Source organism: Hippopotamus amphibius, chromosome 6 (assembly GCF_030028045.1).
Source record: "Hippopotamus amphibius kiboko isolate mHipAmp2 chromosome 6, mHipAmp2.hap2, whole genome shotgun sequence".
Classification (NCBI taxonomy): Eukaryota; Metazoa; Chordata; class Mammalia; order Artiodactyla; family Hippopotamidae; genus Hippopotamus; species Hippopotamus amphibius.
The window spans coordinates 7,710,302-7,724,929 of NC_080191.1; the positions used below are offsets into that span (position 1 = coordinate 7,710,302).

General features: G+C 43.4%; 1 protein-coding gene across 1 annotated transcript in view; it reads left to right on the forward strand.

Moving 5' to 3' along the window:
• Window positions 1-14,628, forward strand: part of METTL24 (methyltransferase like 24) — a 112,665-nt gene that overhangs the window by 25,260 nt on the left and 72,777 nt on the right. The window contains exon 2 of the mRNA XM_057740178.1: window positions 8,046-8,144. Within this exon, the coding sequence (XP_057596161.1) occupies window positions 8,046-8,144 (99 nt within the window). The remainder of the gene's footprint in view (window positions 1-8,045; window positions 8,145-14,628) is intronic.

The window sequence follows — 14,628 nt, forward strand, 5'->3', positions numbered from 1 at the left end:
GTTTATGTCTGTTGTCAAATTCGGGAATCTTTTAGCCATTGTATCTTTAAAAATTTTTTCTGCACTGCATTCTTTCTCTTCCTCCTATTAGATTCCAATAACTCAGTTTTAGACCTCCTAATATTGTGCCACAGGTCCCTGAGGCACTTTTTTTTTTTTAATCATTTTTTCTCTTTGTTGTCCAGACTGGATACTCTCTACTGATCTGTCTTCAAGTTCACTGACTCTTTGTTGTGTTATATTCATTCTGCTATTGAGTCCATCTACTGAGAATTTTATTTTTATTATTGTATTTCTCAGGTCTAAAATGTCCATTTGGCTCCTATTTCTTTGCTGAGACTTTCTATCTTTCCATTGGTTTCAAGAGTATACACTATTACTTCTTGGAGTATTTCTGCAATAGTTGTTTTTAAGCTTTTGTCAAATAATTCCAACATCTGTGTCATGTCATCGGTATTTGTCGATTGTCTTTTCCCCACACCAGTTGGGATTTTCCTGATTCTTCATATGCTGAGTAGTTTTGGGTTATATCCTGGGCATTTTGCATGTAATATCATGAGACTCAGAGTCATGTTTAAAGACTATAGATAATGTCCATATATTTTTTTTACAGGCATTTGACCTGGTTGGATTCTGGCCTCAAGTTCTAGCCAGCCTTCTATGGACTGTGATTTCAGTATCAGTTCTGTTTTCACAATCTTTGCAGTGTTCTTCAGATCTGTCCCACATGCATGACACCCAGTGGCCAGCCTGGGACCTGCTGGAGGTCTGTCTGTTACCTTGGTTCTGAAAGTATTTGATATGCTAATGGACCAGATGCACGTGTGCAGATGCAGGTATCTAGGTATCTGGGGGTTGGAGGAGATTGGTTCCATCACGCCTGTGGATACCAAACTCTGTGGATGCTCAAGTCTCTTATACAATGGCGTACTACGGTTAGCCCTTGGTATCCCTGGAGTTCCGCATCCACAGATACTGAGGGCTGACTTTATCTAGTTCCCTATATTTCTGAACCTCTAGCTAGAAAGGCTAGACTTTAGTTACCCTTGTTCTGCTTGTGTTTTACTGCACCCTTCCTGTTACTATGTCCAAGTCCAAGGCCAAGTTGCCTGAGAAGAGAGAAAATACTCAGCAGGGCTTAGGGCCACAGCCTCAGATCAGAGAAGAACCTTCTCTTTCCTCAGAGGTTTAGGTGCTTGCAGACTCCTGCTGTGGCTTCCACCACTGCAGTGGGATTGCCTGGGAGTTGGGATGCTAAAATGGAGGAACGGAAATACAAGCAGATGGGGGAATGAGGAAGCCCCCTACTTTCTCTGAGCACTAGGAGACTCCTTTCCTCCTTGAGCCTGAACGAGAGGTCTTCTCCTGGAGCTCTTGGTCAGCAAAAATGTCCACATCCAGCATGAGGCTCCCTAAATGGAGGCACGAGGGGGATACCAGAAGAAAAACAGTGGTGACCTCACTGCTGCTTCCTGGTGCTTTGAATTCTGGTCTTCAATCTGCCTATATTTACTTTTCAGATTCCTCAAATAGCTCCTCTGTGCATTCTGTCTAGGCTTTATTGCTGTATTCAGTGCCAGACACAGGGCGGGGCTTATCGATGTCACCCAGAACTGAAACTGAGATTATTTTTTTAATGAAATTTTTGCATGGGTACCTGAATTTTAAACGTCACCGTAAAGTGTGTAACTGATCCCTGCTGTTTCTGATTCTGAGGGAATCGGGGCTGATTCTGAGAGAAAGTCCAGTTACATGGGGTTGGGGGGAGAGACACGTGAGCTGACAACCCAGGGACTCTGGGAGTCCCTAATCACACTCGAGCGGAGTCCTAGATATCATGACTATCTCAGGGCATTCCAGAAAGGCAGTGGCTGGTGCTCACACACGCTCAGATGTGCCTGGATTCATGCTCTGCCCAGGTACCATTTTGTGCCTCCCCTTCTCCCAACAACTCCCACAACCTCCCCTTCTCCTTCTAAAAAGGAGCAATTTCCTTCAATCATTGTTTCCTGCCCACTAACAGATGCTCTTAATTAGCCCAAAACTGCAGCAAAATTGCTAAATAAATAGATTTTGCTTGTTTGGGGTTTGTTTTTTCCAGGAAGCTTAGGCTTTCCAACATCAACTCATCACACATGCTCAGCGTATTGTTTGGTTTGAGTCAAGGACTCACAAGCTTGCTCTTTTCCATAGGCACAACCGTAATGCAGCAAATCAATTGTCAGCCATGTCTCCCAACAGAAAGCTGTTGGTTCTAAAACCTTTCAAGAGCTAGCTGTGGGAATGTGCACTTGAGAGTATTGAAACATCGTAAAAATATCCCAGACACTCTACTGATTATCCATCACAATAAAGAAACGGATTCTTTAAATCACGTGTCATACAATTTCATCCCCCCAAAACTGTAGCATTGAAACACAGAGGAATGGGACCATTAGACCCCTTTGGTTTTTATTTTAAAAGAAAGTAAAAAACATGCTTGTACAAAACTTGCTTGTACAACCGATGTGGCACTGTTGCTAGTTTGACAAGTTCTGTGTAGCCTACATGAGGTCATTCATGGGTGTGGGGGAAATGGCCTGTGAAGAAGGGAGCTGTTATTCCAAATTTCAAGGCAAAGAAAGCTTTTGCACGAGGCAGAATCAATGACTCTCTTTTCAGGTCATGGGTGGGTCTGCTTTTATATGTGTGTATATATATATATATTTTAATGCAACCAGTTTTGCTTGGGGCTTATTGTCTTGAATTAATATATTTCTATTGTGTGCGTACATGTAGGCTGGTAGGCCAAAGGGTATTTTAAAAGATTGCTTTATTTTTTGCATTATCTTTTAATAGTAAAATCTTGGAATTCAGTTTCTTTGACTTGAAAGAATCATTTTCTTTTTTCAAGAAACGGATTTGATGCTGAAGTCCTAAATTATAAAAATAAGTGAAAGCCTCACGGCTGTGCTTGTTACATTCTTTAGAGCCAAATCCATTATCTCTGTGCACCGACTTGGGATGACTCAGCGATCACTTTTTACCCTTTGGGAAGAGACTCCCAGATGTCTACAAAATAGCCCCCAAACAACATGAGTTAGTTCTGTATAGAATCCTTTGCTTAATGTTGATTTTTGGAAATTTTTTTCTATATAATCAAAACATTTCCCCTCATTAGAAGAAGCCAGTTCACTTTGCAATGCATGTTTCCTGGAGGAAGTGCCAGATAAATCCTTCACAGACAAAAGGAGGTGGGGGCTGCTTCATTTCCTCAGAAATGTTGGACCTTGCCTTTCCTGGGATGCCTGTCCCTGTTGGGGGAGGGGCTCCTTTGTAGGACTGTCCTGGTGGTTTAGGTAGGGGGCAGGACCACGGATTGCAAAGGAATTGAGCAACATTCCCCACCCCCGCCCCTGCCCCCACAGGGACTCAGGAGCCTGGCCACTTCTCTGTGGCAACGCATTGTATTTGCCCCATTCAACATTTCAGTTCGAGCCTGTTGGGGACAGACAGATCAGTGCCCAATGACCCCAATGACTATACCTCCCACTGCCTTCTGCTTAAGCTGCTCCTTTACCCATCCGAAGAGGAAGTGGGGGCGACAGAAGGGACTGGGAATCTACCTTCCCAGTCCTGGGAGTGATGGGGGCAGCCTTGTTCTGGCTACTTGGTATTGGAGCACATGGATAATAGTGTACCCTGGCATTTAGGGAATTGTTTGGGGGTAAAATCATAATGATAAAATCTTTTTAAAAGGAAAAGATGTGCTTTTTTGCTATTGTTTTTTGTTTTTCGCCTTGTTCTAGTAAATACCAACCATCGGTGTTTTAAGGTGCTCAGAGAATTCTGTTTGTGAGAGTTTTGAAGGACAAATATTGTTGTGTGCCCTAGAGAATTAAGACAAATGATAATTGAAAGAGATGATAAAAGGTAGTGGTTTCCTTGGGGAAATAATCACAAACTGCTGTCAGACTGATTCCAATGAGAACATTACTTTATGTGAAATGTTTTTTAAACAGCTCAACCAAAGCATTAAGCCAGAGCACTTCTGAGGGCATCTCTGCTGTATGTTTCTATTCTATCCCCACCTGGGACCCCTCAATTTATATTATTCACTGTTTCAGCTGTCGAGTTTAGCTCTGTCATGGTCAACACTCAGTGGAACTGAGAAATATCAGATAGCAAGACAGATATTGTTTGTGGATTCTTAAGGTAATTCTATAGTTTTATCATGTTGAGTAACCATATGGACTCACTATTACTAATCTGTGACATTACTTTTGTGTGTTAGCCCAGGGTAAGTGCTTCTACTGTGTTTAAGGTATCTCTTTAGTGAGAGTTTTGGGCTTCTCACAGTGGAGACTGCTTCCCATAACCGACATTTTTATTTTCTGGCATTTATTTTGGAGTTATACTTAGGTCCCTCATGTCTCTGTGACCCCATTGTGCCCCATAGAGATTTCAGTTAGAGCTCTTGCAGAACTTCATTGCATTTATTGGTTTACACAGCTGTGTCCTATATTAAATTGTAACCCAGAGTTTGGCATGAGGCACAAATGGCTACCGAATGAATGAATGACTCCCTGGTCAAGTCTCAATGCCTCTTTCCAAAGGATGCTGTGCAAGAGACCTTCCACTTGCCTCTCCAGATCCACTCTCCATCCTGCTCCTCCTTCTCTGCACCCCAGTAGGCTGACCTGTGGACCAACCACAGCCTCCCTTTTCTCTAGCTTCTTCTATTTGACAATTAGGGTGGATATATAGTAGGATTGGATGTGATAGGATTGGCTGTGTTCCTCTGTTAAACACCTTCTCCATACAGTTTGCCTCTCTGGGTCGCACAGATTCGTCCCCCTCCTTGCGCCTTCAGGCTCAGGGTTTACAAGGGCTCCCTGGTGCTATCAGCCACAGGCATTGCATTACTCCTACTGGTTTCTTAAATTCTGCCCACACCTTTGTAAATAGTCTCTCTACTAAATTCATCCCACTGTATCCTGCTGGGACCTGACCGACATTTGCCCAAGTCACCCAGACAACAAAGCTGTTTGTAACCTAGATATTATAATCAGTGTCTCTTGCATTATTTCAAGTAAACACGCTCTTCTAAGCTGGTCTACAACCAAATTAGAGTCAAATAGAGCAGGGGTCAGCAAACTACAGCCTTGCGGGCCAAATCCAGCCTGCAGGCTATTTTTGTAAATGGAGTTTTATTGGAACACAGTCCTGACCATTTGTTTACTTACTGTCTTTGGCTGCTTCTGAGCTATAACAGACGGTGAGGAATTGCAACAGAAACTGTACGGCCTGCAAAGCCTAAAATATTTGCTGTTTGACCTCATAGAAAAAGTTTACAGATCCCTGATTTAAAGCAAAACCATAGTGTGGGAACATTATCATTTTCATCAAGAGAATCCTGGGCCAGATGTTGGGGATCTTGTCAGGGCCCCACAACAGTGATGTGGGGAGTTTTAAACCCCAGAACTGGACAAGCTGGCACACAGCATCGTGCAAGTTTGACAACTGGGAAGGCACTTTTTGTCGTTAGATATGAAAAGAGTGTAACCAAGCAAAACCAGGAGGCATTTATACTTAAATGTGGTCTATAATTTATGATTTCATAATTAAATAATTTCCTGGAAAGAATGGCTTTCCCTAATGTTTCAGCATTTCCCCGTCAAACTTATTTTGTATATTTCTGTCTTATCTGTCTCCTCCACCAGACTGTGAGCACCTCTCAGGAGGCTCTGGGTTTTATTCATCTGTGTGCCGATAAGTGCCTGGCACGGAGTGGCTGATGCCCAGTGCACACTGTTTGAACGGAACCAACAGCTAATTTAGAGAAGGAGGAAAGAAATAAGGGGTGGGAGCCCTTAACTGGGAAGAAATATTACTTAGTGTTCTCAGGCTCTTTTTGACTAGAGTCACTGCCTACTCAACCTTCATAGAAGAAGAACAGCTATACGAAAAGCCTGTTTCCCAAGAAAAGGTGCCCCTCAGGTCAGACGGACTACATAATTTGCAGGGCTTAGTGCAGAATAAAAATGTGGAGCCTCTTGTTAAAAAATTATTAAGAGTTTCAAGACAGTGTCAGCATCGAGCCAAGCACAAGCCCTTTGAAGACTATGCAGGTTGCATGCCCATGAAACTGGCCCTGCCTTAAAGATTCCCGAGGAAAAGGCAGCTTGTGGAAAATCAGCGAGGGTTCTTTCAGTCCAGAGCACTGCAGGGTGCTCAGCCACTGCAAGGCGGTGCAGACCCGATGGGCTGCTTGGATTGTGTGCTCTCAGGACTTGGTGCAGTGATCTGAGTCTCATAATGCCTAACCTGGAATAACGCTTTACCGCTTACAAAGTGTCTGCATTTAGCTCCAACCCTCATGCCAGAGTGTACTCCTCTTCCCCGAGCCCACACACTTGACTTCACACTGGCTAACCTGCTTGCTCCCCACTTCTCCTTGCGTCCAGTTTAACTCCAAGTCACCCAGGCCACCCCATTTAGGGGCAGAAAGCCACATACGTACTAAAGGGCCTCAGGGCTAGCCTGCGTAGATGTGTCTTTTTGGGTGACAGACAGTTCTTGCTGTAATACCTGTCTTAGTCTGTTCTGGCTGCCATGACAAAATACCACAGACTGGGTGGCATATAAAGGACAGAGATTTACAGCTCACAGTTCTGCAGGCTGGATGTTCCAGGTTGGTGTGCAGCATGGTTGGGTTCTGGTGAAGCCCTCTTTGGGGCTGCAGACGGCTGCCTTCTCTCTGTCTTCACATAGTGGTGGGGCCTACGGAGCTATGTGGATTTTCTTTTAAAAGAGCACTAATCCCACTCATGAAGACTCCACCCTCATGACGTGAGCACCTGCCAAAGGTCCTACCTCCTAATATCATCACATTGGACATTAGGATTTCAACATAGGAATTGGGGGTGGGGGTGGGGTAGGAGTGGGGACAGACACATTCAGACCACTGCAATACCTGACTGGAGAACAATGTGTGTACATGAAATAGTCCCTTTATTTTGTCCCCAGAACCCTTCCCTGCCCCTTTCTCACCTTAAGATGGGGTTTAGGGGCCCATCCTAACCACTCTGCAGGAACCCCTGTGCCAAGACCCCCAAAGTCTTTCCCGATGCTAGATGTTCACCCTGCCAGCTGCTGGGGCTTCTCCCTGACCAGGCCCCTGCCCTTCTCATCCTACACTCTGAGCTATACTTTGCCCTTGGGATCACAGGGTTCTCTGGGAGGTTTCCAGGTGGTGACATCTATAGGTGGGGAACTTAAGCTCTAGCAAGGATTTCATAACTAGTGCTTCCTTTTGACTGGAGGGGGTCCCCATTTTTGATTCTTCTAGACCACCACCACTACTTTCCTCCAACCTTTCATCCACTCTACCCTTGCTACAAAAGGGAGCTTAAGGTCCTGACCACTCTGCTCCTGGGAGCTCCTCGTGTCCTCTGCTGAAAGCTGGAGGTTGTCTCACAGTGCTAGAAGGCCACCCTTGCCAGCCCTGATGGTGCCAGCTCTACGATCTGTTGGCAGGTGCATGGTCAAGACGACAGGTGCACTGAGGTCTAGAACACTGGGTGTCCTGCCCCCAGCCCATGCTGCGGGGGAAGATGCCCAAGCCCCCTGAGGATTCAGGCATTATAGTACCATGACAACAAAACTGGCCCTTAGGAGGCACCTATTTCTGAAGCTCTAAGCCTGGGAACCATAGTAGGCAGGGGAGGTTTTCTCTACAACAGGGAGTGGCTCTGGGTAATACAAAACCACGGCTGAGAGAGCCTGAGGGGTCAGGTGGAGTGTGCCTTTGATCAGAAGCTGGAGACAGACATCCCTTCTGGCTTTTGCAGTCCTCTGGCTTAACCTGGTAGCTGGGCTTTCTCAGGCCTCATTTGTCTCCCTGTGAACGATAGCAGCTCCAAACCAACTCCCTGCTGCCCGAGAGCAGCTGTGTTTGTTTTGCAGGCGGCTAGCAGTCTTGCCTCCCTGATACTCTGCATCCTTCCCACCTCCACCCCAAGCTCCTGATCCCTTACACACTAACCTATGTTTTCTCCTTACAGGGTCCCCGGTGGCATATAGAACTCCAGCCTTGGGCAGGTCCTGCTCGGTCCCTTGATGAAGAAGCCTTGAGGTTCCTCAGATACATCAGCACCATTCAGGTTGTGTTTCAGGCACAAGTGGGTTTGGAGACTCTGTAAACGATGCTAATTGCCCCCTTTAAGGAAGGATTTGTCCGTGAGGGGCGGGGGAGGTTCTCGGAGCCTCCTAATGGGGACTTGATAGGGACAGTGTCTGAGGTCTTGCTGCTTAAATATATCCACTCACTTAGAGGCAGATAACAGATGCCTTCCATCTGCTTCGGCACCTTATCCCTTCCAGGAGTATTGTCACCCTGAGATGTTTTAATGAATCATCCCAATGTATTTTAAAGATCCACTTTAGAAAATTGCTTTGGAAAACCAATTGAAATGACAGATTCGTGCTCGTGAGTAGGCAGTCCAGCATGTCACAAACCAAGACCATCGTCTGGAGGTTCAAATTCCATTTTGTATTTGGAGAAATCTGCCTTTTCTGCTTTTCTGCCACAGAAGCTTGGCAGACAGGGATGCGTTAGGCCAGAGAGTGCAGGAGACTTTGCAGGCAGTCGGAAGAGAAGCTAATGAATCCGAAGGCTCTCTGTTCTTAGGGCACTTTAAGTCATTACTGAGCACCAGCCTTCATTAGTGACTTAACACATTGTGGCAGCTCCTGCCCGGCACCCGGAGCAGGCAGAGACCCTCCATTAAGGAGAGTCTATGGCTCTTGACACATTAATCAGGAGGTTCCATTCTCAAGTAGCCTGATCCTGCGGAAAAAGAGATGGAAAAGGAAATCAAGGCCCAAGGGAAACTTCACCCTGAACTGAGAGGTGCTAGTAAATTAGGAACTCAGACTGCCTGTGAAACTGCAGCCTGGGAAGCTGCACTGTGGAGCTGGTGTGGCGCTGGAGGTCCCCGGGTCTTTTGATCTCCCTTCAGCCTGCTGGCTCTTGGCATCCCACTTCCCCTCCCCAACCTCACTGGCAGCCAAGCCCATTTTTCATCCATGGAGAGCATGTCTTTCTGGAATTTTAGAAGGCGAGTTTAGGGGTAAAAGAAAGTCCCTTTTCTCATATGATGCAGTCAGACAAACAGGGATTTTAATATTTGTCACCTAGACATGGAAGTAAAAGCTTGTTGAATTCGTCATGAGTGATGGGATGATAAATCAGTCCCTGTGCTTTACATAATTTCATCTTACTTTGCTCCTGCAAATTAATTTGGTGAACTTACACAGACAATTAAAATATTGAAATTTTAATTTTATACTTTGGTTTTACATGAAGAGTAAGAAGCTGGATCTCTTAACTGTGACTTTAAGAAGCCCTTAAAGGCCCCAGAGAAAACTGAGAGGTGTTAAATTTATGAGTTGAATTTGAGAATTGTGGGCTTCACCCTCCCAGTATAAACTGACCACGTGAAAGCCTCCAAATTTCATTTTATATGTATTTCAGGTTAATGTTCTGTAACTTATGTTAACTTAGAAGAAGCTCTTGGGGCATGAAAGGGTTGTTTCAAGCCCCTCGGAGTTTTCCCATGAGTTATGGGCTGAGAGGAAAAAAATTCTTAAAAAAAGAGCATCCTGTGATGTAGTCTAATGTTGTGACCCTGGGCAATTTGTTTTGCTTGTCTGGCTCTGGCTTCTCTGATCTTGAGAAGAAAGAAATGGTATCAGATTATTTCTAAGCTCCCTCCCAGCTCCATAAGTTTTTACTGTGTTTGACTAGTGTAAAGTTGTTATTAACCAAGTATTACTGAACACCTACTATGTGCCAGGAACCAGGCCTTAGGAATACAGTCTCTGCTCTCAAGTGGCTAACTAGTTGGGCAGGTAGATGAATGGACGTATAATTATTCAGTTTGGTGACTATAATAATAGTGATTTGGTTGTGGAAGCTGGCTAGAAGGTTTTTTGTCCTCTAGAAAGAATAAGATAAAGTTCCAGACCTCACAATAGTTTTGTAGTCACAGGTCGTTTTACCCAGCTAAAGTCCTGTGCCTTTGTGTGCTTCTGAGTCCTAAGTCCAGCAGGTGGGAGCTCATCAGAGATGACACTACCTGGTTTAATCAGATTCCCTCTCACCAGTGCTCCCTCCCCCAGTATATGTAACGCAGAGCTTTTTGGCTGCTTTGGGGGCTTATGCCTCATTTAGAACTCACCTTGATAATGAAAGCCTACAAAACTGGCAGAATATTAGAGTCACTGTTACCTAAATCAGCAGGCATTTGTTGAGTACTTGCTCTGTGGATGACACTGTGCTAGGCACTGGCTGGGATATCAAACCTGAATTAAATACCCCACACACTGGTAAACAGTTAGGATGCAAGAGAGCTGTGTGTTTTGTAACCGGGTGGACAGATGGGTGGGTAAGCTTCCCCAGGCCAAGGGAGCTTGGGAACAGAAGCACAGAGAAAGGGACCATGTGACATTAGACTGTGGTGAGGATGGTGCCCCTGGACTTGTGCATTGTGGTGACCTTCAGGCATGGTGGGGGACCTGCATTTTTTAATGAAAGACCAAAGGATATAGTATTTGGGTAGAGTGGGCAGAACATCAAGCTCAATTTTACTAGGTATTATTTTCTAATGTGAAAGGCCATGATTACATCTCTAAGTTCTGGAGTAGATGATACACTGTCTGCTGCTAACAAGAAACAGTTAAATCATAAACCCAGTGCTCTGTTCTAAAGGAAGGCTCCAGATCCAGCTTTTTATGGCAACCCCCAAACCATATGCCTTCAGGAAGCATGGCTTGCAGTACAAAATTAATCCAAGCAACAGTTGCTGTTTTCAAAAGAAAAAATAGGTTTTAAAGTCAGTCTATCTGTCTATCTGTCTATCTATCTAATCATCTACCTCTGTAAGAATGACATAAGAACCTACAGATCGAGAGATTCAGATTTTACAAATATATAACAATAGTTTCTATCATATTAACTGCTACACACATACACACATATGCACACACACAAAAATTGGGATAAAAGCAACAAAAATACAACTCTTTCCTTGATATTTTACTTTTCAAAATTGTGTATTACATTAACATACAGTTTGATTATGGAAGTGATTCTTGCCAAACGTCCCCCAAATTTAAGGGCTCCCTTTGCCAGATTCTACTTATGGGTTGGCAGAAATGCTATTCAGCCTTTCGGGATACAAAATGAAATGAAAATAAATTAGATCCCTTCAAGTTAAATAGCTAAAAAGCATTTCAGAAAACATTTTTTCCTGGAGTCTATTTTTCTTTGTCCAGGCTTAATTCTCTTTATATGGCTAAAATTACAAGGGGAATTAAAAAGAGGGAGAAAAAAACCCAAACAAACCCATAATTACCTGAGTTAGCGCTTAGCTAGGAGTTACTGCCCTTGCTGATTTTGCTCACAAGAGAGTTCATTGAAGCCCTGGCCATAAATCTTAACAAGCAAGTTTGAAAAATCAATATTTAATTAATTTTTAGGAGCTGAATTTTACTGAGTACTCCTAGTTGTTTTCAAAAACTAATGTCCATAAATGAGATGATTAATAAATGGTTAAAATGGAAAAACTTCTGTGTTATATTTTTGAGCTAGGAGAGGAAAGGAGAACGTTAGCAGAGATTAAATGGAAAACATTCTTTTGTGCAAGATGAAGTGTGTGGATGAAGAAATGCTTAAAGTGTTAACTTGGACAGACTAAAACCCCACTCCGCAAGGTTTATAAGAGGAGCAGCTGAAACTCAAAGCCCTGAATCTTGACCATTAATACTTACCTGACTGTTGAGGGCCTCTGGCTAATTGTAGGGGCTGCCTCCCTGGCTCTTTGTTAGAGTGAGGCTGGAGAGGCTGCTGTTTTCAGTTGAAAGCTCTGACCCTAGCGTAGCTTCTTCCCTTAATTTGCTAAGGCACAGGTGAGGCTAGGCTGGAACAGTTAAGTGGGGCTTTAAAAAATTCTGCCAGGAAACTCACAGGACCACCTGCATAAGAATCACCTGGGAGAGTTTATTAAAATGCATGTTCACATGCATCAGCCTCAAAGATTCTGATTTTATAGCTATGGAGTGGGACTCAAGAATTTGCATTTTTAAGTACTCTCACCTCCATTAGAATGTAGGTGGGCCACACCTTGAGAAACACGGTGGGAAAGACTAGAGTTAGGTTTAAGTGGTGTTGGGAGAGTATTGTGAACAAGCATCTGTGAATGTCTATCTCCTGATTGGTCTTTTGGAGGTTCTTAGGGAGAGTACATGCAAAGAGACAATAGCAAATGCAATCATCATACCACTTTAATAAAAGTACCCCAGGAAGCTACCTAGAACAAATGGTTCCGGCTTAGGAGATCCAGGCATGTCTTCGGGGCCCACCAAACTGCTCTGGCTTAACTAATTGACTTCAGGAGGCAGGGCATGGAACTGAGTGCCGATGAAGGTTGAAGTCATCAGAATCTACCTACTAGTAAAAACAAGCTTGATGAACATTGAGCTTTGACTAATTAGATTAGCAGCTTCTTCTTAGGGTGGGTAAGTGGGGACAAGAAGTGGGTGGGCAGAAGCGTAACTTCCATTTATTTGTGGGAGAATAGTAGGAAATGAGTTACTCAAATTAACGTGTTGATGGAGCCAGTTAATAAATGTGTTTTGTACTAGTTGCTTGAGAGAGGATTCAATTCCATTTTCTATTATTTTTTTCTTTAAACTGTGGTTGTGGATAGAGAAGTATGGATAGAAAGACAGTGGGTTGAGGATATTGATAAAAATTAATCAATAGTCAATCTGAGAAAGAAATGGAAACTTTTATTCAAGCCAAACTGAGGATTATAACCTAGGAGATGGTCTCTCAGCTCTGAGGACTGTTCTGAGGAGGTAAGGGGCGGAGCGGGGCGGGGAGGTTAGTAGATATATGATTTTGACAAAGAGGTCTGTGCAGTCAAGCACATATCTCGGTAGAAAGTTACTATTAATAGCAAGGAATAGATATCTTAACAGTTTTAGTGCTTTTCTAAGCATGGGAAGATGCAAGAAACTGGATTCATACATTTTCCCCTGAAAATATCAAACTATCTGAAGGCCTATTCTGCCAGTTTTTCCAGAGCACAGAATGCCTCACCCTGATTTTTGCCCTGAATTCCTTTCAGGGTGTATTGTAGGTTCACAACTGCGGTGGCTAATGACTTGATACTTGTAGAATTAGATGGTGGGCAGCATTCTTTATTTTGCAATCCCCTCCCTTTTGGTCTTAATTTTGACCACAGTTTGGGAGGCATTTCATGATCAATTTGTCCCACGGTGCTAGGAATGCTCATTCCCAGGTCAGTCAAGGATTTCATTGATAGGCTACTCAATGTGCTATTACTGAACTTGGCCCTGTTAGCAATAGACTTACTAGTCTGTTATGGTCTAGGAAATGCTTGCTTTTTGTTGCTGCTTCTTATATCTAGAGTTACACTATTACAGTCTTTGATCTTATAGGACTATATATTTGGTCAATTGTTTCAAGTCGCCTAAACATCATTAATTTTATTGGAGGCTCCATCACACATTCGGTAGTAATACAAGAAACAATCATCTTGTAAAATAGGCAGAATATAAGTAATATAGCTAGTAACATTAATAAGGTCTTAAGTAAGTATATAAGCTAAGAACTTCCATTAGTTGAGGCCCAGTATCTCCCCACGTCATCTGACCCAGTCTGTTCTTCACCAGTCTCTATCTTTAAAGGGAATGATATATTGGTATGATACATAAAGTTCACCAAAGATGTTTGCACGTACAAGGTGAGTGGTAGGTCATAAAATTTTATGTTTAAATTTTTCTTGCCTTAAAATGTGAATTTTTATTTCATCAAAAGAAAAGAACAAATAAATATTTAGGATTTCACTTTTTAAGCTTTCCTATGAAATGTTCAAATTCGAGTAGAAGTCTCTCTCCCAGCCACTGATAGATAGTGCTAGGATGGTTTTGCCAGGCCAGCCCTAGATTACAGCAAGAATAAGGGCTCCACACACTATGCTCTTTTCAGATTAACATTTTGGAAAGTCAGTTAAATGAAAGGATTGGGCAAGTGTAGAATATCTTCTTAAGAAGAAAATTGTTTGCTGTTATGTTTTCCAATGAATCAAAACAGTGAACCTCAAAATATCCTTTGCCTCTGGAGTGGCCTGTTGTCTGTGAGGTTGACAGCAAGGGCTGCTGCATGATTCATGGAGCAGGATGATGACTATGAGACTTTTGAGAGATTAGGGGGAAATGCTGCTGCTTAGCAAGATAAATACTTTGGCCGCAGAACCTGTTTTCTTTGGTCCCAACAGCCTTAGCAGTGCAGGCTGTGTCAGCCTCAAACACAAGTCAGAATTCCTTGCTAAGTATATTTACTTAATGTGCATTTGAAATTAGAGACTGGCTGCCTTCCACTTGACTTAGATGTAATACATATTCCCTTTGGTTTTCTTATCTAATTTTGATGGATGTGTTAAGAGAGGTGCTTTGGCTGGCTCTGGAAGAACCTCCTTCCCGGCTGGGGCTCTTGCCCTTCCCCCCAGAGGAATCTCTTGTATCACAGAGAGTACTGTCTTGTTAGTAGGGACCATG